The sequence below is a fragment of the Aulonocara stuartgranti genome, assembly GCF_965226115.1.
Source record: "Aulonocara stuartgranti genome assembly, chromosome: 3".
Lineage (NCBI taxonomy): Eukaryota > Metazoa > Chordata > Actinopteri > Cichliformes > Cichlidae > Aulonocara > Aulonocara stuartgranti.
The window spans coordinates 66,569,632-66,596,869 of record NC_138941.1 but is presented as its reverse complement, the minus strand read 5'-3'; the positions used below and the strand labels follow the sequence as shown (position 1 = coordinate 66,596,869).

At 42.9% G+C, this 27,238-nt stretch overlaps 1 protein-coding gene and 1 long non-coding RNA gene across 2 annotated transcripts in view; both read right to left on the bottom strand.

Annotated features, from left to right (window-relative positions):
• Positions 1-3,180, bottom strand: part of LOC309696840 — a 60,301-nt gene extending 57,121 nt beyond the window's left edge. The window contains exon 1 of the long non-coding RNA XR_014273676.1: positions 2,659-3,180. This is a non-coding gene — a long non-coding RNA (uncharacterized lncRNA). The remainder of the gene's footprint in view (positions 1-2,658) is intronic.
• LOC309694419 (CD226 antigen-like) overlaps positions 1-24,705 on the bottom strand; it is a 246,042-nt gene extending 221,337 nt beyond the window's left edge. The window contains exons 1-2 of the mRNA XM_082514502.1: positions 24,409-24,705; positions 22,856-23,218 (exon numbers count right to left, since the gene is read on the bottom strand). Of these exons, the coding sequence (XP_082370628.1) occupies positions 22,856-23,218; positions 24,409-24,478 (433 nt within the window). The 5' untranslated portion in view covers positions 24,479-24,705. The remainder of the gene's footprint in view (positions 1-22,855; positions 23,219-24,408) is intronic.
• Positions 24,706-27,238: the final 2,533 nt, after the last annotated feature.

Genomic DNA, 27,238 nt, shown 5'->3' with positions numbered 1-27,238 from the left:
CCACATGACTCGACCGAGTAATGAATGAAGATGTCAGGAAACAATTGGGAGTGGTGCAGGTCATGGACAAGATGCAAGAGTCTAGTCTCTGATGGTACATTGAACAGCTCAACAATTAGACCTGGGTGGCAATGCACCACAAGGAAGACCAAAAAAAAGCACTGGATGGACCAAATCAAAGGCAATATGAAGGCTGTGAAAGTCATACCGGAAGGCGCTCTGGATTGGAAAAAGAGGAGAAAAGCGTGCAAAACAGCGGACCCTGCATCGAACAGGACATGAACCACTAAGACAGAGGGATGTGTTCAGGATGGTAATGATCAGACTTGTAAGACTGTGAGTGTTTGAGAGAAGAATAATAAAATATAAACTGAAGAAGAACACATTTATACAGATTACAGAGAACATAGTCAGGAGGAAAAACTACTCTCTGTTTAAAGTATCTACTCTGCTGATCAACACATAATATGCAATGTTAATGTTAAGTCATTGTCACGGCTGGGGCAGCAGTGAACTATTTACAGTGAACAATAACCAAGGTTAGGGCAGAACTGAACATAAACCTAAACTGGGAAAAACTAAGAAACAAACCTGGAAACATAAGGACGGCAGGAGATACACAGAAATGACAGATGAAGAAGGGAGAGACAAAGAGAGACCTTGAGTAACAGTAATGCAGGTGTAATGCAGACGATGTGACAAGGAGCACAGACTGATACCCACTATATACACACACACACACACACACACACACACACACACACACACACACAAGGTAATCAGGAAATGGCACATAGGAGGGGACACAGCTGGAACTAATGGGCATAACGAGACACAGACCTACAAAGTAAAACAGGAAACTCACAGACTGTTTTACAACACAAAACTCGGGGACACGAACAGAGCACAGTGGGAAGGCACAGCTAAGGATAAAAAGACTTAAGAACCAAACCAAAAGAATTAGCACAAAATAAAAGCTGACACCAAAATGAAACACAAAATGCTAGGTCAATGGCCCAGGACCATGACAGTCATATTAACTAAACATTGAACCATTGAACTGAAATTCTTTAAATATGTGATCTATTCAAATGTTAGGCAGGTGCTTATACAGGGAGTGCAGAATTATAAGGCAAGTTGTATTTTTGAGGAATAATTTTATTATTGAACAACAACCATGTTCTCAATGAACCCAAAAAACTCATTAATATCAAAGCTGAATGTTTTTGGAAGTAGTTTTTAGTTTGTTTTTAGTTTTAGCTATTTTAGGGGGATATCTGTGTGTGCAGGTGACTATTACTGTGCATAATTATTAGGCAACTTAACAAAAAACAAATATATATATACATATATATATATATATTAGGGGTGCAACGATACACAAAATTCACGGTTCGGTTCGGTTCGATACTTTGGTGTCACGGTTCGATATTTTTTCGATACAAAAAAAAATGTTCATGCCTTTTTAATTTGTCATTTATTAAAATTATAAATATATATTTTAACACAAAAGTACAGTTTTTAAATTTAACCCTAACCCTTGTGCGTGTTGTTATTTAGCTCGTCATATTGCAGCCACAGAAATTCTTTTGTCCATGAAACCATAAAGCTGCACTTTCTTTTTGCCTTATAGTCTGATTTGTCATAACTTCTCCGTTTTGTGGTAAGCTTTTCTTTGGCTGTCACTTCTTCACCCTGACCTGTCTTATTTGGCTCAGCAGAACTGAAATATATATCTGTCTGTGAAGGTTCTCAGTCATCCAGGTCATCGTAGTGAAATATATATCCTGCCGCACTCACATAAGCTCAGCGATTCTCTGCGCGATCAACCTCTCACATGTTTAAGCTGCGGGAGATTTCACTTGTCATGTTTGCATAGTAAGCTAACAATTAATAAGACGATGTCAGAGGAATTGGTGCACAAATTATCATCACTCACAGATCAGTACTGTCGCTCTCTATACACAGTTCGCGCGATTGCAAAGTGAAAGCAAAAAAACAAGCGCAAATTCAAACACGATTTCAATATGTCACATATTGACAGTGGCTCACCCAATGACATAATTACCCAGCTACATTTCTGAAAGAATGCAAAAGCATTGACATATATTTTTCCTTCCTACAATAGCCCGACAGGCAGGGCAGAGATAGCCCCGGGACGTCGGGCTAGCGATATTGTGAGCCCTGTATCTGATTGAGGAATCACTCATCTTTGGAAAAGAGAGTTTATTACAGAGAAATGTCTCTTTCCAAAATAAAAGCTATACTATCCGCTTCTTCTGGGCTATATTCTCAGCAGCATATTAAACATATCAGGTCTCCATAAGGAGAATCCTGTGCTAACAGCTGTCTAAATGACTCGGGTAAAGTTTGTAGCATGCATGCTTGTTGTTTTTGTCTTTGCACTAGGATGATGTCGGAGTAAATGTGCAGTCATATTCGTTGTGTTCCCACTAGTGCTTTCAGGTTAATCTCGTTGAAATAACCTTAACGCCACAACACGGCAAATCTCCGTTAACGAGCTACCCTATACAGAGGGGCTAGACGGCCAACACGTTAACGAGCTAACGGCGCTAACACACTAGCTCCCACCCATGTAATTGAGCATTGCATGGCACATCCAACATACTGTTTTACTTTAGTCCATGACTCGCTTACCTTCAGGGTCATATGTCACATGAAAACCAAAATAATTCCAAACGCCAGATCTGAATGAGGGTGGGGGAGGTCCACTTCTGTCTCGCTAGCTTGCCCTGCGCTCTTCCTTCTGACGATGCTGTCTGTGTTGAGCGCTCAGTGAATCTGCGTTCGACTACTCCGCCTAGGCTGCACTCTCGAGCCTAGGCGGAGTAGTCAAATGCAGATTCACTGAGCGCTCAACACAGACAGCATCGTCAGAAAGAAAGTTGATAAAATAAATTACAAATTTTGTATTGTTCTTTTTTTTTTCTCCCCTTTGGTTTTCTTTCTTTCTCTCCCCCTCTTTCTTTCATTCTTTCCCCCTGTCCTATCCCACAGTCATGTCTGTCCCGTTTGCAACTGAAAATAAAATAAATTCATAATTATAATAAAGGTCAATCAAATGGACCAATATGATGATCCACTTAAAATAAATCCTCTTGGCATCTTTCTTGGCCTCAAGACAACAATTCTGATGGCTATAGATCCAAACGGGACACAAAAAAAAAAAAAAAAAAAAATTGAATTGTTCGATACATATGCGTACCGAACCGAAAGCACTGTATCGAACGGTTCAATATCGATACGAATATCGTTGCACCCCCAATATATATATATATATATATATATATATATATATATATATATGTATTAGGGGTGCAACGATACACAAAATTCACGGTTCGGTTCGATACTTTGGTGTCACGGTTCGATATTTTTTCGATACAAAAAAAATGTTCATGCCTTTTTAATTTGTCATTTATTAAAATTATAAATATATATTTTAACTCAAAAGTACAGTTTTTAAATTTAACCCTAACCCTTGTGCGTGTTTTTTATTTTGACAGCGAATGCGCACCTGCGGACCACTTATGTGCAGCCCTGGTTATTTAGCTCGTCATATTGCAGCTGATAGGTTTGTAGCTTGTACCTATCCGCTGGAACGTTGAAGACAATATAGTTACACTGCAAAGCAAGACACAAGCAGGCTGGTTTTACTCATGCATGAGGGAAAGCTGGCTGGAGCCGAGTGTCGTTCCACCACTTGACCTCCGTCAGACTCTCAGCCAGGCTCCCCATAGCACTCCTTTTATTGTGGTTACATGAATATGCATAGGGTCATTAACATATGACATCTTACATAGGTATACATGTGAACAAAGAATACTGTGTGTGTGTGGTGTCCAGATGTGACCCTGTGAAGACTCTCCAAAGCTGGTGCCAGGAGTCTAGCGGTCCATCTGAACAAAAGGCTCTTATACTTAAACAGATATACGTGTGTTTGCTATACCATAAATCAATAAGAAAAGATACGACCTCTCCTAGGAGGTGTGATCTACGCCGGAACACTCTGTAGAGGGAGTGAACGCACTCCCCCTTCATGCTACACAGAGCTGTTACAGACCTCCTAGGATGAGACATTCTTTCAATCTACAAATGGTTATACACTTCTAAGCATATGTGGGTAAATGTTTCTAAGCATAAATGACAATCAACAATACAAATCTAACAGCAGCCACAGAAATTATTTTGTCCATGAAACCATAAAGCTGCACTTTCTTTTTGCCTTATAGTCTGATTTGTCATAACTTTTCCGTTTTGCGGTAAGCTTTTCTTTGGCTGTCACTTCCTCACCCTGACCTGTCTTATTTGGCTCAGCAGAACTGAAATATATGTCCTGCTGCTTTTAAACACACACACATAACTGTTAGGTGTGGCTGTGTGCAGGCAGGAATAGGACCCAAGGTGCAGACTCCGGAGACAGACGTGAACTCAAAAAAAGGCTTTAATTTAATACTCCAAATATAACATAACTGAAAAAACTCAAAACAAACTTAAACTAGAGAAATGGCAGAACACACAGCTAAGAAAACGGTAGATCGCGACACAGACACCAAGAAACACAGGGCTTAAATACACAGAGGGAGCAATCAGGGAATGGGTAACAGGAGGGAAACACAGCTGGGGCAAATCAGGCCTAACGAGACAAGGGGAAGCAAAACCAGACACATTAACATCAGACATGGACTTTCAAAGTAAAACAGGAAACATAACACAGACTCACGGGCAGGCACTATAACAAAGGGAACAGAGACGTGGGAACAGGGCAGACACAAACACTGACTGAACACGGGGATATAGGAACTTAAGATACACATAGACGCGAACTAGACAAGGGGATGCAGGTGATAGGGGAGACAGAGCAACTAAAGAAGACAGAGACATAAGCCATAAGACAGAACTCAAAGAAACCAAAAACTAGGAAGTATAAATAATATAATAAACTCAAAAACCCTGGGTCGACGACCCAGGCATCCTAACAGTACCCCCCCCCCCTTAAGGGCTGGCTTCCAGACAGCCCAACCCAAAACATCAAAACCAAAAAAAACAAAAACAACCCAACCAGGGTGGGCGGCGGGGGAAACAGGATGGAGGGCTCGAAACAAAACAAGGAGCCAGAAACAATAAAACAAAAAAAAAAAAGTGCAAACACTGGAGCCCGGAAAGCAACAGAACAAAACACAGAAACAAAGTCCAAAACAACAGCACCAAGGCCCAGGCAAAGTCCAAAAGCAAACAAACAAAAGAGCTCACGAAAGGCGCAGAGGCCCAGGCAATAGTCTCAAAAAAAATTCAGGGGGGCCGGCCCGGAGGCTGACGGCACAACAGTCCAAACCCGGGTAGGTCAGGGGGGCGGCCCAGAGGCTGATGGTCCAAGAGCCCAAAAAACAGTTCAGGAGGCCGGCCAGGCAGAAGGCACCGGTGGCGACGGAGCAGATCAGGAGGCCGGCCGGGCGGGAGGCAGCGACGGCGACCGAGCAGGTCAGGAGGCCGGCCGGGCGGGAGGCACTGGTGGCGGAGTAGTTCAGGGGGCCGTCCATGACGGCAACGACGTCCAGTCATCGGCCGGACAGAACGTGCAGGACGAGCAGGCCGGACAGGACGTGCAGGACGAGCAGGGTGAGCAGGCCGGACAGGACGTGCAGGACGAGCAGGGTGAGCAGGGTGAGCAGGCCGTGCAGGCCGTGCAGGCCGTGCAGGCCGTGCAGGACGAGCAGGCCGGACAGGACGTGCAGGCCGTGCAGGCCGTGCAGGACGAGCAGGCCGGACAGGACGTGCAGGACGAGCAGGGTGAGCAGGACATGCAGGACAAGCAGGGTGAGCAGGCCGGACAGGACGTGCAGGCCGTGCAGGACGTGCAGACTCGGAGGCCGGACCAGGCGGAGCTGCAGACTCGGAGGCCGGACCAGGCGGAGCTGCAGACTCGGAGGCCGGACCAGGCGGAGCTGCAGACTCGGAGGCCGGACCAGGCGGAGCTGCAGAGGCTGGGGCTGGACCAGGTGGAGCTGCAGAGTCAGGACCAGGCGGAACTGCAGAGTCAGGACCAGGCGGAACTGCAGAGGCTGAGGCCGAAGCCGGACCAGGCGGAACACAGGCTGAGGCCAAAGCTGGACCAGGCGGAGGCGAAGCAGGAACAGAGGCCGAGGCTGAAGCCGGACCAGGCGAAGCAGAAGCCGAAGCTGGACCAGACGGAGCACAGGCTGAGGCCAAAGCTGGACCAGGCGGAGGCGAAGCAGGAACAGAGGCCGAGGCTGAAGCCGGACCAGGCGAAGCAGAAGCCGAAGCTGGACCAGGCGGAGGCGAAGCAGGAACAGAGGCTGAGGCTGAAGCCGGACCAGGCGAAGCAGAAGCCGAAGCTGGACCAGGCGTAGCAGAAGCCGAGGCAGAAGCTGGACCAGGCGTAGCCGAGGCAGAGGCTAATGGCGGCTGGATGGGCTCCTCGGGCCCTCCAGCTGACGTGGCAGAAGGCTGAACTGGCTCCTCGGGCCCTCCAGCGGAGACAGGTGGCTGAAGCGGATCCTCGGACCCCCCAGCGGAGACAGGTGGCTGAAGCGGATCCTCGGACCCCCCAGCGGAGACAGGTGGCTGAAGCGGTTCCACGGACCCCCCAGCGGAGACAGGTGGCTGAAGCGGTTCCTCGGACCCTCCAGCGGAGACAGGTGGCTGAAGCGGTTCCTCGGACCCTCCAGCGGAGACAGGTGGCTGAAGCGGTTCCTCGGGCCCTCCAGCAGGAAGAGATGGCTGAAGCGGTTCCTCGGACCCTCCAGCGGAGACAGGTGGCTGAAGCGGTTCCTCGGGCCCTCCAGCAGGAAGAGATGGCTGAAGCGGTTCCTCGGACCCTCCAGTGGAGACAGGTGGCTGAAGCGGTTCCTCGGATCCTCCAGCGGAGACAGGTGACTGAAGCGGTTCCTCGGACCCTCCAGCGGAGACAGGTGACTGAAGCGGTTCCTCGGACCCTCCAGCGGAGACAGGTGACTGAAGCGGTTCCACGGACCCTCCAGCGGAGACAGGTGACTGAAGCGGTTCCTCGGACCCTCCAGCGGAGACAGGTGGCTGAAGCGGTTCCTCGGGCCCTCCAGCAGGAAGAGATGGCTGAAGCGGTTCCTCGGACCCTCCAGCGGAGACAGGTGGCTGAAGCGGTTCCACGGGCCCTCCAGCAGGAAGAGATGGCTGAAGCGGTTCCTCGGACCCTCCAGCGGAGACAGGTGGCTGAAGCGGTTCCACGGACCCTCCAGCGGAGACAGGTGGCTGAAGCGGTTCCTCGGACCCTCCAGCGGAGACAGGTGGCTGAAGCGGTTCCTAGGGCCCTCCAGCAGGAAGAGATGGCTGAAGCGGTTCCTCGGACCCTCCAGCGGAGACAGGTGGCTGAAGCGGTTCCACGGACCCTCCAGCAGAGACAGGAAGCTGAACGGATGACCGAGGAGAGGAGCGATGGTGGCGTTGCTTCCTTTTAGACGAGGGACCAGGAACCTGTGGAGAAACGGAGACCTCCTCCTCATCCTCCGACCACATCGCTGCCAGAAAAAACGCAGGCGACCGAGACCCCGGCTGGTGCAGGGAGGGAGAGGAAGTCCGCGGCAATGTTGAGACAGGTGGAAAGAGTGTGTCGTCCTGGGGCAGCGGTGGGGAAGATGTAGTGAGTGAGAGAGCAAGCTCACCAGCCTTGACTTGCTCTCTCCAGGCAGTAATGGTGCTGTCCAGCTTAGTGTCCTTAGCGAACTGAGAAAGCTGAGGGTTATGGCGAATGATGGCATCTACTGCACTCAACCCGACTGCCATAGTCCGTAAATCCTGTGACTGGGCAATGCGGTCAAGCAGACTCACCATCCGCATCATCTCGCCATTGAACTCCAAGGAAAAAGAGTCTGCAGGGTCCATGTTCTGGTCGCGATCTTCTGTTAGGTGTGGCTGTGTGCAGACAGGAATAGGACCCAAGGTGCAGACTCCGGAGACAGAACTTAAACAAAAACAGCTTTAATGCTGAACGCAAACATGACATAACTGGAAAAACTCAAAATAAACTTACACCGGTGGACAGGCAAAACACACAGCAAAATAAACGGTAGATCGCGACACAGACACCAAAAAACACAGGGCTTAAATACACAGAGGGAGCAATCAGGGAATGGGTAACAGGAGGGAAACACAGCTGGGGCAAATCAGGCCTAACGAGACAAGGGGAAGCAAAACCAGACACATTAACATCAGACATGGACTTTCAAAGTAAAACAGGAAACATAACACAGACTCACGGGCAGGCACTATAACAAAGGGAACAGAGACGTGGGAACAGGGCAGACACAAACACTGACTGAACACGGGGATATAGGAACTTAAGATACACATAGACGCAAACTAAACAAGGGGATGCAGGTGATAGGGGAGACAGAGCAACTAAAGAAGACAGAGACATAAGCCATAAGACAGAACTCAAAGAAACCAAAAACTAGGAAGTATAAATAATATAATAAACTCAAAAACCCTGGGTCGACGACCCAGGCATCCTAACACATAACAGTCAGCGATTCTCTGCGCGATCAACCTCTCACATGTTTAAGCTTGCTGCGGGAGATTTCACTTGTCATGTTTGCGTAGTAAGCTAACGATTAATAAGACAATGTCAGAGGAATTGGTGCACAAATTATCATCACTCACCAATCAGTACTGTCGCTCTCTATACACAGTTCACGCGATTGCAAAGTGAAAGCAAAAAAACAAGCGCAAATTCAAACGCGATTTCAATATGTCACATATTGACAGTGGCTCACCGAGGCCAATGACATAATTACCCAGCTACATTTCCGAAAGAATGCAAAAGCATTGACATATATTTTTCCTTCCTTCCGGACAGGCAGGGCAGAGATAGATTTTGGTAGCCCGACTGGAAAAATCTCTAGCCCCAGGACGTCGGGTTAGCGATTTTGCAAGCCCTGTATCTGATTGAGGAATCACTCATCTTTGGAAATGAGTTTATTACAGAGAAATGGCTCTTTCCAAAATAAAAGCTATACTATCCGCTTCTTCTGGGCTATATTCTCAGCAGCATATTAAACATACTCCATAAGGAGAATCATGTGCTAACGGCTGTCTAAATGACTGGGTAAAGTTTGTAGCATGACTGCTTGTTGTTTTTGTCTTTGCACTAGGCTGATGTCGGCGTAAATGTGCAGTCATATTCGTTGTGTTCCCACTAGTGCTTTCAGGTTAACCTCGTTAAAATGACCTTAACGCCACAACACGGCAAATCTCCGTTAACGAGCTACCCCTGATAGCCCCGTGCATGGGGCTAGACGGCCAACACGTTAACGAGCTAACTGCGCTAACACACTAGCTCCCACCCATGTAATTGAGCATTCTGTGGCACATCCAACATACTGTTTTACTTTAGTCCATGACGCGCTTACCTTCAGGGTCATACGTCACATGAAAACCAAGATAATTCCAAACGCCTGATCTGAATGAGGGTGGGGGAGGTTCAATTTGCCATGTTGCAAGGAGAGCTTAACTTCTGTCTCGCTAGCTTGCCCTGCGCTCTTCCTTCTGACTATGCTGTCTGTGTGGAGCGCTCAGTGGATCTGCGCTCAACAGTGCAGCCTAGGCGGAGTAGTCGAACGCAGATTCACTGAGCACACAGACAGCATCGTCAGAAGGAAAGTTGATAAAATAAATTACAAATGTTTTATTGTTCGATACATATGCGTACCGAACCGAAAGCACTGTATCGAACGGTTCAATATTGATACGAATATCGTTGCACCCCTAATATATATATATATAAAAACACCCAGCACGCCCCTACGGGCGGTTTATCCTTTAAGCTCGGGTCCTCTACCAGAGGCCTGGGAGCTTGAGGGTCCTGCGCAGTATCTTAGCTGTTCCCAGGACTGCGCTCTTCGGGACAGAGATCTCCGATGTTATTCCTGGGATCTGCTGGAGCCACTCGCCTAGCTTGGGAGTCACTGCACCTAGTGCTCCGATTACCACGGGGACCACCATCACCTTCACCCTCCACATCCTCTCGAGCTCTTCTCTGAGCCCTTGGTATTTCTCCAGCTTCTCGTGTTCCTTCTTCCTGATATTGCTGTCATTCGGAACCGCTACGTCGATCACTACGGCCGTCTTCTTCTGTTTGTCTACCACCACTATGTCCGGTTGGTTAGCCACCACCATTTTGTCCGTCTGTATCTGGAAGTCCCACAGGATCTTAGCTCGGTCATTCTCCACCACCCTTGGGGGCATCTCCCATTTTGACCTCGGGACTTCCAGGTTATACTCGGCACAGATGTTCCTGTACACTATGCCGGCCACTTGGTTATGGCGTTCCATGTATGCCTTGCCTGCTAGCATCTTGCACCCTGCTGTTATGTGCTGGATTGTCTCTGGGGCATCTTTACAAAGCCTGCACCTGGGGTCATGCCTGGTGTGATAGACCCCAGCCTCTATGGATCTATGGATCTTGTACTCAGAGCTTGTTCTTGTGCTACCATGATTAGTGCCTCTGTGCTGTCTTTCAGTCCAGCTTTGTCCAGCCACTATATATATATATATATATATATATATATATATATATTCTAAGGATATATTCTAAATATATATTCTAAAACATTGGATATGTATCGGATTCAGTACCACATACGAAAGTGACCCAGATTGGATTTGAAAATATCGTATTTGTGCCATTCACACTGTCATACCATGATCGGATATGGGTCGCATAGGGTCAAAAAAATCGGATTTGATGCGCTTTCGCCTGCAGTGTGAACGTAGCCTTATGCTTATTTTGACAGCAATCCCCCCGGTGTTGTATTCGGTCTCATCATTGTTGTTGATGAGACCCACCACTGTTGTGTCATCTGCAAACTTGATGATATTATTTGAGCTGTACTGTGCAGTACAGTCATGTTTTAACAGGGTGAACAGCAGCGGACTAAGCACACAGTCCTGCGGCAATCCTGTACTCAGTCTGAGGACTTTGGAAGTGATATTTCCTATGATGACAAACTGGGGCCTGTCAGTTAGGAAGTCCAAGATCCAATTGCAGAGAGTGGTGTTTATTACTAGTAGGCAGTGTTGGTCAAGTTACTTGAAAAAAGTAATCAGTAACTAATTACTGTTGATAATTAACCCAGCCCCAGATACGCGGAAGAAGATGGATGGATATTTATATCTGACCTGACATGGGCTGCCCACATTCAGGTCCAGACCAAAAAGGCTAGGCAGCGCCTGTATCACCTACGACAACTGAGGAAGTTCAGGGTCTCTCCAAAGATCCTCAGGATTTTCTATACAGGCGCTGTGGAGAGCATCCTCACACAGAACATGACATCGTGGTTCGGGAACAGCTGTGTGAAGGACCAAAAAGCTCTCCAGAGAGTGAACCGTACAGCAGAACGCTGCTGCAGGATTGCTCTCCCTCCGCTTCAGGACACCTACACCAGGAGATGCCGGACTAGAGCAGCACAGATACTGAAGGACCCGTCCCATCCTGGCAACAAACTGTTCCAACTTCTGCAATCTGGTAGAAGGTTCCGCATCATCCGGGCAAGGACAGAGAGACTCAAGAGGAGCTTCTATCCCCAAGCCATCCGTGCCCTAAACACACACACACGCCCTCTCACATCATCTATAATTGACTGAGACAGGACTCTCTTCCAGACACTCTAAACCAAGGCACAATGTACATTTCAAATTCCTTTAATTTTAAATTTTAATTTAAATTTAAATTTTAAATATGTTCATATTGTCTATCCTGTAAAATAGTCAGATGTCTATTCATATTAATGTACAGAATTCACCTGCTTGCTGCTACTACTGCACATTCACCCAGTGTATATACTATATATGTATATATATATATATATAATGTTCTTCCTCTACACCCCCCCCCCCAGATTTTTGCACATGTTGAGGAGCGTGTCAGGCTACATTTCACTGTGTGTTATACTTGTATAACTATGCATGTGACAAATAAAGAACCTTGAACCTTGAACCTTATGTGTACTTCTTTAAGTTCAACATGGCAGTGTTGAACTTAAAGAAGTAGAGAGAGAGAGAGAGAAAGCTGTGCATGAAGTGTGATTTTATCCTGGTGAAAGCAAAACAGCAAAAGTCAGAGGAAATTCATGACGATGTTTATGTGAAGCGTAGTTTGGATCTCCTTTTGCTGCTGGTTCGGTCAATATTGTTTGAAGAGAAATAAAACCTGCAGCTTCAGAATCAGCGCAAAAAAGGCGTAAACACGAAGCACGGACCCGCCGACGGATCAGAATCAGTGAACTGTCGGCTTTCAGCCCCGACCGTGTCCGTGCTGTCTGGTGAGAAAGGTGACATCTCACTGATTACGTCTTTGTGCAGAATCGGTGTACCTCCTCTCATTTACTGTTTTAGATGTTTGGTGGTGGTTGAAATGTAGTAATATTTATATTAAAAATCGATTCAGGATTTTAATGAATCGATATCACGTTATCCAAGCTAGAATCGATTTTAATCGATAATCAAAACCCGCTCCTAGTACCTGTGTAATCATGCTTATGTACATCTGGATAATGACACAAACTAGTGTTTGGTGCTTCACTTTTTAATAAACTAAAAGACAGAAATCAGATTATAGGATCTGTAGTGTTGTTTATTTATACTATGGTGTTTATCATTTGTGATATTTATTACTGTGTGTATACTTTATTAGGAGAGACAAAATTTAAAAAAAAACATCTCTTCCTTGCTGGTTCCATCGAAGAAGAAATGCTCAAGTAACTATGTAGCACGTACGTAATCCAATTCCACAACACAGTGTGATGGGGAATCAGCTGTTTTTCTGCCCATTTTATTTCGAATCTGGCGCAAACCGGTGAACCAGTCCCTGAATCAGTCACGTGGTACGGACTGCCCGCGAGGCAGGTGACACAGTATCTTCGTACATTCCTCCAGACACACAAAACTGTTTACTGACCTTTTAACCTCTCTTAGCTGAGCGGTGAGGCAGCCAGGGGGAAGTTTCTCTCTACCCCAGGTCACGTGACACGTTTCAGCCCAGTACAATATGGCCACTTCTAGTTTTAAAAGAGAATATGACATAAAACTTTTAAATGCCAATTTCCATCCCAGTGTAAAAATTGTTCCATCATCTGTGCTGGAGGCCACGGAAGCCCAAGGAGCACATCATCACTAAAAATCAGGGATTTGTTTTTTTCAACAAGTCCACTCATTGGTTAAATCGTATGGAACATTGGCATTCCATAAAATAAAACAGCCACTGGTAAATAATCTGAACAGGCAAAAACCATTATGTGTACCTGGAGTGCTTCTTGGTCCCTGTGAACCACCATCCCTGTTCTCTGTTGAAATCACAAGTTCAGAAGAGTAATATCACTTACATTTTTCAGAGCAGATTCAAAACATCTTTCCACTAAAAATCATCTTGTTTCTTGTTACAGCAACAGTCACAAAGTTTTATCTCTCAGTCTGATGCAGTTAAAGCAGGGGTCGAACTCAATTGCACACTTTAGGTCATGGGCCAAACAGGATAAACATTTATTGTACACACTAAATTTTAACTTTTAATATTTTGCTTTCCATAAAACTGCTTTCCCCCCCAGTGGAAATACATAAAAATTTTGCTTTTAAGGAAACACTAAAATGACATGAAATCAAAATAATGATATTTTGTTGCTATTGTGCCATTTTATGAAAAACAAACTAAAAATATTTTGCTCTTCATAAAAATATAAAAAATTGGTGTTTTTCAGCAAGGGTTAAAATAACAACAAATCATAAAATTCAGGGTTTGTTTTTTGTTTTGTTTTTTTTGCTCTTATGCAATTTTGTCAGAGGTAGATGCTTGGCACCATTTTTTGGCAACAAGTTTGTTTAAGTTTGGTGTGAGGTCTTGTGTTGTGGAGATTATCAGGATGGACCACAGGTGTTCATCAGTGCGACAACTTCTGTGTGCTGTTTTGTTAACCTTCATCACTGAAAACAGCTTCTCACACAGATATGTGCTTCAGGAATAGAACAAATAAACTGTGCAGGCCCGTCAGTGTCGTACTTTGCCTTGAGTGTCCCAATACACTGCAGCTCAATCAGCTCCATCTGAATCTGCACAGGTGCAGTTTCCAAATCAACTGTAAATGGGTTGCAAAGCAGCTTGAAATGTACTTTTTGTGTTTGAAAGTCACCAAAACTTTGTGCAAACTCAGTGCGCAATGCACTCAGTTCATCAGCAAAGTGGGCATTTGGGAACACAGTTGCGCTGGCTTGGTTCAACATTACTTGGCAACAGGGAAAGCGAGTTGCAAGTTGCACGGGTGCATTTGTGACTCCAATAAGAGCAGCTTCACTTGAAATGCCTTCACCACATCATACATTTCAGTGATCATACGGTCACGAGCTGAAGGTTTAAGACGTTGAGATGAGTTATGTCAGCCAGAAACGGCAACTGACATTTTCACTTTTCATCCGCAAAACTGTTGAGTCATTTCCTTTTTTTTTTTTTTTTTTTTTTTTGGTGCCGTTTGGATCTATAGCCATCAGAATTGTTGTCTTGAGGCCAAGAAAGATGCCAAATGGATTTATTTTACCAAGTGGATAATCATGGCCTTGCCATATTGGTCCATTTGATTGACCTTTATTATAATTATGAATTTATTTTATTTTCAGTTGCAAACGGGACAGACATAACTGTGGGATAGAACAGGGGGAAAGAATGAAAGAAAGAGGGGGAGAGAAAGAAAGAAAACCAAAGGGGGGAAGAGACGGTGAGAAGGGGGGGAAGAGAGAAAAAAAAACAAACAACAAAAAAAACTCCTGGGTCACCTGTATGGAGAAAAAAAAACAGAGGAGACAGCAAACAACAAAGAGCAACATAATAATAGAAAAAAAAAAGCACCATCACAATAAACTAGCTAGTCATAGATATCAATAGTTACTAAATAATAAACGATATTGTGCAGCACGCAGGATAGACAACGCACAGTGTGCTTTGAGGCAGCAGCCAAGAAAGCTGTAGTCCGCGTCTGTGAATACCCGTGTGAACACCTGTGTGCATACCTGTGTGGATCAGCATGCTTGCATTCCAAAGGTTTCTCCATGTAATGATCTGCTAGGGAGTGTGGGGAGCCACAGCCCTGTCCTTTATGGTATCAAGCAGGTATGGAGGAGATCAAAACTCCAGACATCCAGAGGCCCCCAGAACACAAGAGACCAAGGAAGACCCACAGAGGGGCAGCTGCGCCACTGTCCCAGTAAGAGCTAAGGAGAGTCCCAGATGAGGGCTCATTCAGCAGCCGCGGAGCAGAAGCCAGGGGAGTTGCAGTGACGCGCCCGTGAGCTCCGCCGGCAGCCAGCTGTGCCTGAGTGACCGAGCCCCAGGCCGAGAGGCCGGGGGCACCCCACCTCCGAAATGGCCCGAGCGAGCCCCAATAAGCGGCCGCCAAGGAGTGAGCCGGTGTGTACCCGGTGTGTAAATTTTAATCAATTTAAAAGTTTTTAAGCATACCTGAGACCAGACGTTTTGGTCTAAACTGACTGATAAATCTGCTTCCCACTTTGCAATAGGAAGGGATATTGATTCATCTAATTTAGAAAGTGTTCTGTATATTTTAGATAATAATTTGGGGGATTTAAGAGTAAGGAAATGTGCCGCACTTGGTGGTGTTTGTAATTCAACTTGACTGAGGTTAAATTTCTTTTTTATTATGGATTTAATTTGTTGATATTCTAAAAAAATTTTCTTGTTGATCCCATATTGTGCAACTAGTCTGTCAAATGGGATAAATTCTGTTCCCTCTAATATATGTTCTAAGTATTCAATTCCTTTACAACTCCATTCTGGGAAGTTAATCATATTATTGTTTTGTAATATGTCAGGGTTATTCCAGATAGGAGTACGTTTGCATGGGATTAATGAAGACTCCGTTATTTTTAGAAACTCCCACCATGCTGTCAGAGAGAAGCTGATGTTGATACTTTTAAAGCATTCATGTCTTTTGATGTTTGAGCTAATAAATGGTAGGTCTGAAATCTCTAGATCCTTGCATAGTGCCTGTTCAACATCTAGCCACGGCTCATCTAGGAAGGTATGTTTTGACCATTCTGAGATGAACTGAAGCCTGTTGGCTAAGAAGTATTGGTGAAAATTAGGCAGATCTAATCCTCCTCTATCCTTGGTTCTTTGTAGCGTTTTTAAGCTGATACGCGGGCGTTTATCTTTCCAAAGGAATTTGGAAATATATGAATCCAGAGATCTGAACCAATCTTGTGATGGTTTGTTAGGGATCATCAAAAATAAGTAATTTATTTTTGGCAAGATCATCATTTTTATAGTGGCGACCCTTCCCATGAGTGATATGGGTAAAGAAGTGGGATGTGATTTAATTTAGTTAAGTCTGAAAGCTTAGGAGAGATATTAATACCTCAATATTTAATATTTCTGGATTGCAGTGGGGCAGAGGAAGAATTATGGAAGGAGCAGTTAATGGGGAGAACTGTAGATTTTGGCCAGTTAATTGAATAATCTGAAACTCTTGAAAACCAGTTTATTAGAGTAATTACCTCAGAGAGGTTGGTTTGTGTGTTTTGCAGAAAAAGCAACACATCATCCGCATAGAGACTGATTTTATGTTCTATGTTCTTACATTTTATGCCCTTAATTGTTGTAGCCTGTCTAAATGCTGCTGCTAGAGGTTCGATAAAAATTGCAAAAAGTGAAGGGGAGAGTGGGCATCCCTGCCTGGTGCCCCTCTGGAGACAGAAGCTGGAGGATGTCTGGTCATTTGTTCTGATACGAGCTGTTGGGGAATTGTATAATATTCTTATCCAGTTTATAAAAGAGTTTCCGAAACCAAATTTGTGTAAAGTTGCGAATAAAAATTTCCAGTTAACTCTGTCAAATGCTTTTTCTGCATCTAGAGATAATATTATGGTTTCAACGTTTTATTGTATGAGTAGTCTATTAAATTAAGTAATCTACGAGTGTTTGTTGAGGAGTGCCGACCTTTTATGAAACCAGTTTGGTCAGGATGAATTAAGAGGGGGGTTATTTTCTCTAATCTCTTTGAGAGAGCTTTGCAGATTATTTTAAGGTCTACATTTAAAAGAGAAATTGGACGATAGCTTGAGGGAAATAAAGGGTCTTTGCCTGGTTGTTGGCAGAGTTGGCAGAGTTCATATTTGGTGGTAGTCTGCCATTTTCCTCGATTTCCTGCAACATGCCGTGGAATACTGGTGCCAGAATTGTCCAGAATTCTTTGTAGAATTCTGCAGGGAAGCCGTCTGGACCTGGAGCATTATTATTGGGCATACTTATCAGGGCTTCCTGGAATTCACTTGGCGTCAGTGGCGAATCCAGTTCCATTGCTTGACTGTCTAGTAATTTTGGGAGAGTTACGTTGTCAAGAAACCGATCAATTTCATTTTTAGATGGGTTTATTTGTGGTGAGTATAAAGTTTCATAGAAATCCCTAAAAATGTTGTTTATTCTTCCAGGGTCATATATTGTGTTCCCCGATAAATCTTTAGCAGCACATATAGTTGTTTTTTCTTTATTTATTTTTAGCTGGTTAGCTAGAAATCGACCGGATTTGTTACTGTGTTCAAAATTCTGCAAGCGAAGTCTTTGTATAAGGAATTGTGTTTTTTTTATTAATAGTTTCATTTAATTCTAGTTTTGTCTTGCATATTTTGTTCAATGTTTCCTGATCTTGGTTGCACGCGTAGGCTTCTTCTAGTGGTTTTTTCTAATTCCTGAATATTTTTGTTTTCTTCTTTCTTTTTGTGTGATGAGAAAGAAATTATTTTACCTCTCATCACAGCTTTCCCTGCTTCCCATAGAACAGAAGCAGATATTCCGGGAGTGTCATTAAAGTCTAAGTATGAAGTCCATTCCTTTTTAAAATATTTAATAAAAACTGTTGAGTCATTTCCTTTACTGTCCGTGAACTGACAGATTTCCTTGCTCTGCTCAAAAACTCTATTGAGAACTTTTCCCTGACTCAGCCAATGGACCTCTGTATGATAAGGAATGTCTATAAACTCTGAATCTATTTCCCAAACCAAGAGAGTATGCAATAAAGTTTTTGCTTCGTTCATTCAACTGTGTTCTTAAATCAGTGGCCATCGCACCAAACCGATCAGCAATCGTATTTCTCCTCAGGCTCACATTTGCCAAAATCTGCGTTTTGTCTGGACACAAGACGTCGCACAGCTTCATCATGCAGCTCTTCAGAGTGCCAGGCTGATTTGGCTCCTCTGCTACAGTAAAACTTGCTTTAACAAGAGCTTCACTTTGTGGTTTTACTCTGGTGAAAAACGTCTGCTGAAATGTCAGATTCTTCTTTAGCCCTTCTACTTTCTGTAGTTTCTGCATTTATGTTTTTCAGCTAATCCTGACGTTTTGTCTCGTACTCTTAAATTAAATTCCTTCATTACAGCCACATTATCTCCACTAATAAGACACACGGGTTTACCAGCCATGTCCGTAAACATATATTCAGCCTCTCACTGGCGCTGAAAGGCTCTGTTTTCAGAATCAACTTTTCTCTCCACCATTGTGAGCGGCTAGCTTCATAATAGGGCTTTGGAGTTAACGTCACACCGCAATGCATTGTGGGAGCGCGGCACCATTTTCGGGGTCTACGAATTAAATCAAACACACTGTGTTGGAACGACGATTACAAGATGCTTAAAAGCTGCTCAATAGAGAATGGACTGTATAGAGACCGATTGCGTCCAGAGACGAAGCGGCGGTACTTGCAGAAAATAGCGTGCATTGGAAATGTGGACCCGTATGAAATACGGCCATGGAGTAGAAACCCTGAAGACCAACCGCTACTGATGTAGCCTGATATATTTCATACCTTGTCTGTGGAATCAGCGCGTACAAGTCGTCATTCAAACAAAGGTAAGTCAGCTTGAGTACTGCGTGTGAAATGCGTTTGATTTCCCTGCAAACATTCACATTAGTGCAGCATAAATTCATTCATGAGGGGAAATTACAGTGAGAACGTGTGGAGGCTGTTAGAGGGATAACAGTGAGTTCAGTGCATTGATGAGACATTGTCCTGAAGGATTTAGTTATTCTCTATGGTTAAAGAAATTGCAATGATTTATTAATGTTTATTATAAATAATTCTAATTATACATCTTGCTTCCATGTTTGTATCCTGTGTCACTAAAAATACATTTTATTTTAGTTTTATACTTTGATCAATGACCTGCAGAATCTCCTTATCATATTAAGTGATTCATAATTGTCACTTTATGCTTTCTCCATCTCTAAAGTGATGACATCCTTGCATTACATACTTTAGGTTCATTTTCTGCAGGCAGGTTTCTGACAGAACAGGCAGATTTACACTATAACATGCAGCGCTCTATAGATGGACACATAAAGAAATGAAAAATTACATGTATGTGCTAACTTTCTAAACACTTTGTTACATTTATGATAAAGTAGATAAAACACATTTGTGTCGGCCTTGGCTCATAGTTCTTGTCTTTAAATGAACTTTGTCTGTGTGTGTTTCAGGTGCTGCACTCTAAGACTGAATGAACCAGCATTGCAGCCATGGGTCACTGTGAGCATCGCAGGGAAGGTTGAAGCCGCCCACTGCAGCTGCATGGCCGGAGTCGCAGAGACCTGCAGCCACGTCGCTGCTCTTCTGTCTAAAGTAGACGCAGCAGTGTTGATCCGTGGCACAAGGACTGTTACAGATGAACCTGCATACTGGGTTTTGCTGGGTAATATGACCAAGATACACCCAGAGGTTGGCCATAAGATAGACTTCTCCTCTTCAGCTGCCCAAAAAAGGCTCTTGATCAAAACATAAACAGACCATCTGTAGTGACAGGTAAAAGGAGCCTCAAAACAGAAAAATCCCCCCTGCTACTGTGGAGGAGTTGTCACTGCTATAATGCCATGATGTTTTATCTAGGGGTCTAGATTTATGCCTGTAGTGCACTGCTGTGTAAATAATTTGCATTTACTGAATATGTACTGACTGAGTACCACTGTTCAAAAGTTGAATAAAGAAACAAACTAATTTTTGCCTCTTTTTTTTTTATTAAAACCACTTTATAGAACATCACACCAGTTACAGTGTATAATCCATGTCATTTATAGTTTACAAATGACAAAATGTTTACATAAAATCATGTGTTTACATGATATCACCCACTACTAACATTACTTTATTTACTGTATCTTTTGAAAAAATACCGCTATTTATACAGCAAAAGACTTAAGAACATTTAACAGGAGCAGGTTTCATTCTTCCCTGGTTTTATTATCACACTGTTCACCAAACGCAGCAAACCTTCACCATCTTATCCAGGAGGGTCACCTCTTCACCCTCACATGGAAGAAGTAATCTGATTGGTATGGTGGTATGTTTGAAGCAGGTCCCTTGTGTAGTGCTGGAACTCAGTCATGATGTTTCATCCATTTCATCGGCTGGTTTGCTGCAATAATGCCAAATAATTAGCATCTCTATAAATAGAAGGTAGTTCTGCAAAATCACTCAGTAGGATGTTTGTTCTAATTTGCTATGACCTCAGAGAGCATCAAAAATAAAACTAATAGGCTATAAAGAGTGATATGAACATATTTAGAACTTACCGGAATGAAAATGTCTGGAGCACCAACAGATATTTGGAGATGGAAGAGAACTGCACGTCAGCTCGTCTCACAGCTGCTCTCCAGACTAGACGCCTTCGTTTGGTAACATCGATACACGAGCTGCCTCATGTTGCTTCCAGGTTGGGAAAGAATGAAAAGATAAACCATTTTCAAGCTTATTCCCGTGCCGGTCGTGCGATCGAATATTGCAGCCGACCACACAGCAAGAACGAACCATGGCTATGCTTTCGCTCCTTTTTCACTTAGACCCCCAAAATGGCGGATCGGGCCAAAATCCTTTCCACGCCCACCCCCGTGACATCACGCTCCAAAGCCCTATAACAGCCTAGCATTGGGCAAAGAAGCTGCAGCGCTGCATTATGGGATCTGTAGTTTGTGTGTCATTAGCGTGTCATATCACCATGCATAACAACCATAATAAATCTATATAAATTGATCTTGTGGGCCGAATATAAATGTACGTTGGGCCAGATGTGGCCCGCGGGCCTTGAGTTAGACACATATGAGTTAAAGAGTGTGTAGATTATTTTACTATGTATCAGAATCTAGCTGAGACAGAAATCTGCATCAGCTGCTCCAGAAATAAAAAAGAACGGTTACAGCCACAAAAAACACATGAACAGACTGAATCAACACAACAATAGAGTCCTAGTTTTTTTTTTATTAGCAAAAACGGATTCAAAAAGAGTAAAATAAAACATTACAAATGTAACAAGTTCTTGAAATATTTAAACTGAAATAACACCCAGAAAACAAACAACCAAAAGAGTCGTTCATGGAATGAAAAGTTCAATAAAGCTTCACAGATCAGAGGAAACATCTGCCTAATATATAAACATTCATAGATTTGGTTTCATGACACTGTCAAAATTACTGTTACTGTCTGTGATCTCCACATGAGGATGAGTCTGTGTGGGTCAAACCTCTCAGAATGAGTTTGATCTCACAGATAACTGAACCTGAAGATGAAACAAACACACTCACTCGTTCTGTTTCTGTAACATTCTGAGCTCATGAATACTGATGAGAACCAAACTATGAAAAAGTAATTTGCGTTTCCACAGAAATGTAAATATGCACAGCTAAGCTCACAAACATAAATCTGACAGTCACTTTTCTCTACAAACTAATTTAGCTTCCTCAGACCAAACGTACAATCAAATGATGAAAACCTGTGTGTGTTTGAAACATTTAACATTATCAAAACTGAACATGACTACTAATTATACTAATTTACAATTGTCCAATACATCAGAAGCCAAACATCCTCAGTGCTGGAAATATATACATAACAATGTGTGTTGTTAACAATGCTAACAGTAACAGTCTCGGCTTTAGTAATTCTTTCAACAGTATGCAGCATCTACGGTAAACGTGTAAACGTGTTTACTACTGCAGCCTTCAGCCTGTTGATTAAAATGTCTTTGATCCTTCTTGGATCCTTTTGGGTTTAATTTCTCCAGATGCTTGAGAATATTTTTTTTTTCTTAAATTGGATTTTCAAATTACAGTTAAAATAACCTGCAATTTAAATAATTGCAGTTTCTCATTTTCAGTTGATAAATGTGCTGCACCTTGTTCTCCACCTTTTTTCCTTCTTTTTGATTATCTGTTATTTTTTCTTACTTGAGGAAAAATTAGCTTTTTCTTTAACATTGTCTCTGCTGTGAAATCTCTTTGGAATGAAGCAGCTCTTCTGGTTTTCTACATGATGTGATTGTTTTAGTTTCTGAAAGCAGGCCTCTGCTTTTTGCCTTAGTGATACAGGCGACTCTTACATCTTCAAACCTGCTGCAGTTCAACAGGAGGCTGGTATGAATCCTGACTCTGTTGTTGTTTATGTTTTCTGTAGATCAAAAAGCCAACAACAGCAGCAACAACAACAACAACAACTAGCAGACCAACTATCAGTCCAACAGATTGTTCCTCCTTCCCTCCATCCTCTGTGTCTCCTCCTGTCTGACCTGCAGGTGAGAAACAGGTGTGAGGTGTCAGCTGTCAGGTAGGTGATGAGTGAAGAACAGAACAGAATCCATTTCCTCTTCAAACTGCTGTCAGACATTATCTACTGCACTCTGATCACATCACTCAGACCAGCTGCTTTCTACAAAGTCTCATCAACAACATCTTTAGAAACAAACATCAACAACCAGGAAGCAGCTTCACTTCTGATCACACACACACTCAACTCTACTCACTCACCTGGAGGAACAACTCTCAGGTTGATGATGCTGATGGGGTCACCATCCAGATTTGCTCTTTTCCTCACGTTTCCTCTCGTGAAGACACGACACTCGTATGTTCCAGTGTCATTAATCGTCACATTGTTCAGAATCAAAGACACGTCTCCATCCTTCATCTGTCTGTCCTGCAGATCCACCCGGTTCTTAAAAGATGGATGCTGGTTTTCTAGGTCGAACCGCTGATCCCGGTACAAAAGCACATAATCTGTCTCCATGCCAGATCTGCTCCACTCTACACTGATGATGCTGTTATTATTGTTTGGAGCTCGACATGGTAGAGTGATGTTCTTCTGTCCAGGCTGAGCTGTGATAATTTTCTGGTCTGACAGAAGAAACAAGACAGAGCAGAGAGGTGAAAGGTCGAAGTACAATCGTCGCTTAGCTATGCTGTAATAGAGGCTGCTGATGCTCCATGATGCATTAAGTATTCCTTCTTCAGTCACCTTTCTCACTCACTTTGTTTTACTACACCTCTCTGCATTTAATCTTTAATGATTAATTAATCTCTTAAGATCTCTTCCACAGCATGTCTTTGTACTATCTTCCTCCACTCACCTCCTACCGGTCGTAGCAGATGGCCGCACCTCCCTGAGCCTTTTCTCTGTATGTATTATTGTAGTAGGTCTACCTTACAATATAAAGCACCTTGAGGTGACAGTTGTTTTGATTTTTATATAAATAAAATGGAATTGAACTAAATTGAATACAGCAGCCATTCAGAGTGAGACACACTCACTGCTTGTAGTGTTATATAAAATAATTCAGATGAATGTAAGAAGCAGTGTAATATAAACATTTATACATGTGCTGATAATAAGTGAACATAATGTGTGAGAGAAAGCAGCCTCTCATTATGAGACACTGAGTCTCTGCATGCTGCCTTTCTGTAGCTACAGCTGTTTGTATACACTGAACACAAAGCTTTGTATCTGTATACAGGGCTGGATGTAATGAAGTGTTCTTAGGGTGGTGTGGAAATCACAGGTAAAATCAAAGCCATTTCTTTACACATATCGCAAGTGTAACATTGTGTAATGTGCCTTACAATGTAAACAATGATTCTGACATTTCTTTGTACAACCATTTAAAACTCTGGGGCAGATCTGCAGAGGTGGCATAGAGAGGCATGTGCCAGCCTAATATAATCTGTTGCCACACCTTAACAAACAACAATGTCCTATATAAAACTACTGTGGCACTAGAGGTGGCAAGAGATCATTTTAGGGTGGAGCATGCCACTCCATGCCACCTCTGTAGATCGGCCTCTGGCAGTATACCGACTCCTGAAACTACAACACATCACACTGACACACACACTACACTTCTTTGTCTCTGTGCTGGAAACAGCATCGCTGACCAAGCGGGTAAATCCACAGACACCAACAGACCTCGTGATGCCGTCACACACGCAGACGCTCAGAAACTAAATGTTTGGGAAGTAACATGTAAACCAGGCTGATGTTTATTCCTCTTTATCTCAGAGGGAAACACCGTTTGGTTTATAAACCTCACCTGCAGAGACAAACACGAAGACACCGACAATCAGCAAAGTCGAGCAGAGCGACGCAGTTACAGGAAACATTTCCGTGTTTTTGTTTCTGCTGATCTGACTCTTAGTTTGTTCTAAAAGTCTGAGTCTGTTGGTATTTTCAGTTAATAACAAAACTAGAGTTTTAAAACTGACTACATGAGGTTAACTTTGAGGTTTAAATAAAGCTGAAACATTTGTTTTTCAGACACTCGTTCAAACGCCACACTTTTGATATCTTAAGGAAGTCGCATTAAAGTGACGTCTGTTACGCTGCGCTGTATGATGACCATGAATAAGTGCGTCATGACTAAGGCGGTGAAATGTAATGTAATGATTTCTTTGAGAGATATCAACGTGAAAATCAGGTTAATTCTCTTTTTCACAGACAAACACTGTTTGTTTTCTAACAGTTAAATTTCGCCTACATTCACAAACACAAAGACACCAACAAACAAACAAGCTTTACTGATACAGGCTTCTCTTACCCAGCATCACCACCTAAGAAGCTCTGAGACATTTCTAACCTGCTGCATTTCACTGGGAGGCTGGAATAAATCCTGACTCTGTCTCTTATGTTTACTGTAGATCAAAACACCAACAAGAAGCTTTCAGACCAACGTTCAGTCCAACAGATGATGCAGGTGAGAAACAGGTGTGAGGTGTCAGCTGTCAGGTAGGTGATGAGTGAAGAACAGAACAGAATCCATTTCCTGCAGCTGCTTGTACACACTGAACTAAAAGCTTTGTAGCTGTATACAGGGCCGGATGTAATGAAATGTTCTTAGGCTGGCAAAATCAAAGGTATTTCTTTAAAAATATGCAGCTGTTGCATTGTGTAATATGCCTTAAAATGTAAACAGTGTTTCTGACTTTTTTGCACAACCATTTAAAACTCAGGGACAGATCTACAGAGGTGGCATGGAGTGGCATGTTTATAAACCTCACCTGCAGAGACAAACACGAAGACCTGTGACATCAGCGCCCACAGCGTCACCTTAGCAACCACATTCCTCCACCTATCAGCTGTGAGTTCACATATTTGACAAACAAAAACAAAGTCACAGCTGACTCTGAGCCCTCACAGTCAGCTGATCCTTCTGTCAAATAACTTAATGAAACCCTGAAATACAACAAACATTTTCAGGTCCTTGAAGTACACACGGGTGGGGGCTGGAAACCCACTCCACCTGTCACAGTCTGAAGACAGAACGTGATTTCTGTTCAGTGTGTGAGGATCAGTATGATGTATAATAATGTGAGTAAACTTCAGCAGGTTCATGTCTGTGATGTAGAGAAGAGGAACAAGCAGAGGTGCTCTGGATGTTTGATCTGTGCTCTGATAATTCAGCGTATCACCATGTGGGACAGGAGACTGTCCAGCACAAGTTACAGCCTGTCAGAGTGTCGCTCACGACAAACAACAGATGCATCTGTTACTGTTTCTGTCTGCTTTTATTCTAAGCCCACCTTTTATTTCCTGTCCTGTTCTTGTTTTGTGCTCATGTCTGACTGTGAAATGATTTCACTTCAGTGCAGCTAAAGCTCCTGTTAGAGTGAACATAGCTGTGGTTAGCTCCACCTGCCCGTCTGTTAGAATACAATAGAATCAAATACAATAAAAACATCCTGAATATTAACATCATTAGTTCAAACTAACAAAGTCTATGTATTATTATTATAATTGTTTTAATATAACACTGAGATGCAGCATAAACTGTTCATTTAAAAGAAAAATTGAAACTGATTATTGCAGTAACTAAATACATTTACTAAAGTGAAACTCATGATACAACCTGTTTAAAAACATATTTTACAAACCTTAAATATTCTTTTTAAATGCAACATATGTAAAACCAATAAATCAAGGTGATTAAATGATTAAATTATTGATCAGCTCCTCAGCACCACTGTGTTGATGGTAAATAGCTGTGTGTCAGTATCCTGGTCAGACTGGTTCAGCAGTAGCATCATGTGTCTGTGTGTGAATCATATCAGATTTCCTCTTTGGTGTTCAGCACATTCATCAGCTCTATTTGAACTTGGAGCTCCATTATTTTTCTTTCTGTTGTTTTGTACTCGTCTGGATGTAAAATCATTTTAGAGGTCAAAGCTGACACACCTGTGGTTATTTCTGCCTGTCCAACAGATCTAAACATTTCAAAGAGAAATGATTAAATATTAACTTCCTTTCTCTGTGCTGACAGTGAGTGAAGATCAGATAGGAAACATTTTATGGTCTTCCTCTTGTCAGTAAATTATTTTGGGTCATTTCTTTTTATTCAATCTGTGGAAATAAAATAGGGACACATTTTAGCTCAAGACTGTGGGGAGCAGGTGCTGCAGCACCTCCTGGTGGATGTTTAAATTCATGACCAGGGAGACGTATTAAAATAAATAAATAAATAAATGAATAAATAAATACCAAAGATATCTCAAAATGTAAGTTCTTTTGTAAACAGCAGAGTAATAATGTGTAATTCCACCTGTACTTTGCACCAGAGCACAAAGACTATATGCAGGTGAAGTCTATATTTTATGTCTATGTTTTATATGATTACTCTTTTATAAAGAAGTTAAAATGTGTGTTAATGTCTAGAAAGATTCTAAAAAATGGATTTTATTCCTCTGTGGACCTGGCATAAATAAAACCTTCCTACTCCTAACAGTTAAATCTTGCCTGCAGACACAAACACAAAAACACCCACAAACAGAGAAACTGATCAGAGTAAAGCAGACATTCCTCTGTTATCTAGTTGTGATAATCTGCTTTCTGCTAAATGTCTGAGACTGTTTGTATTTTCAGTGAAAACA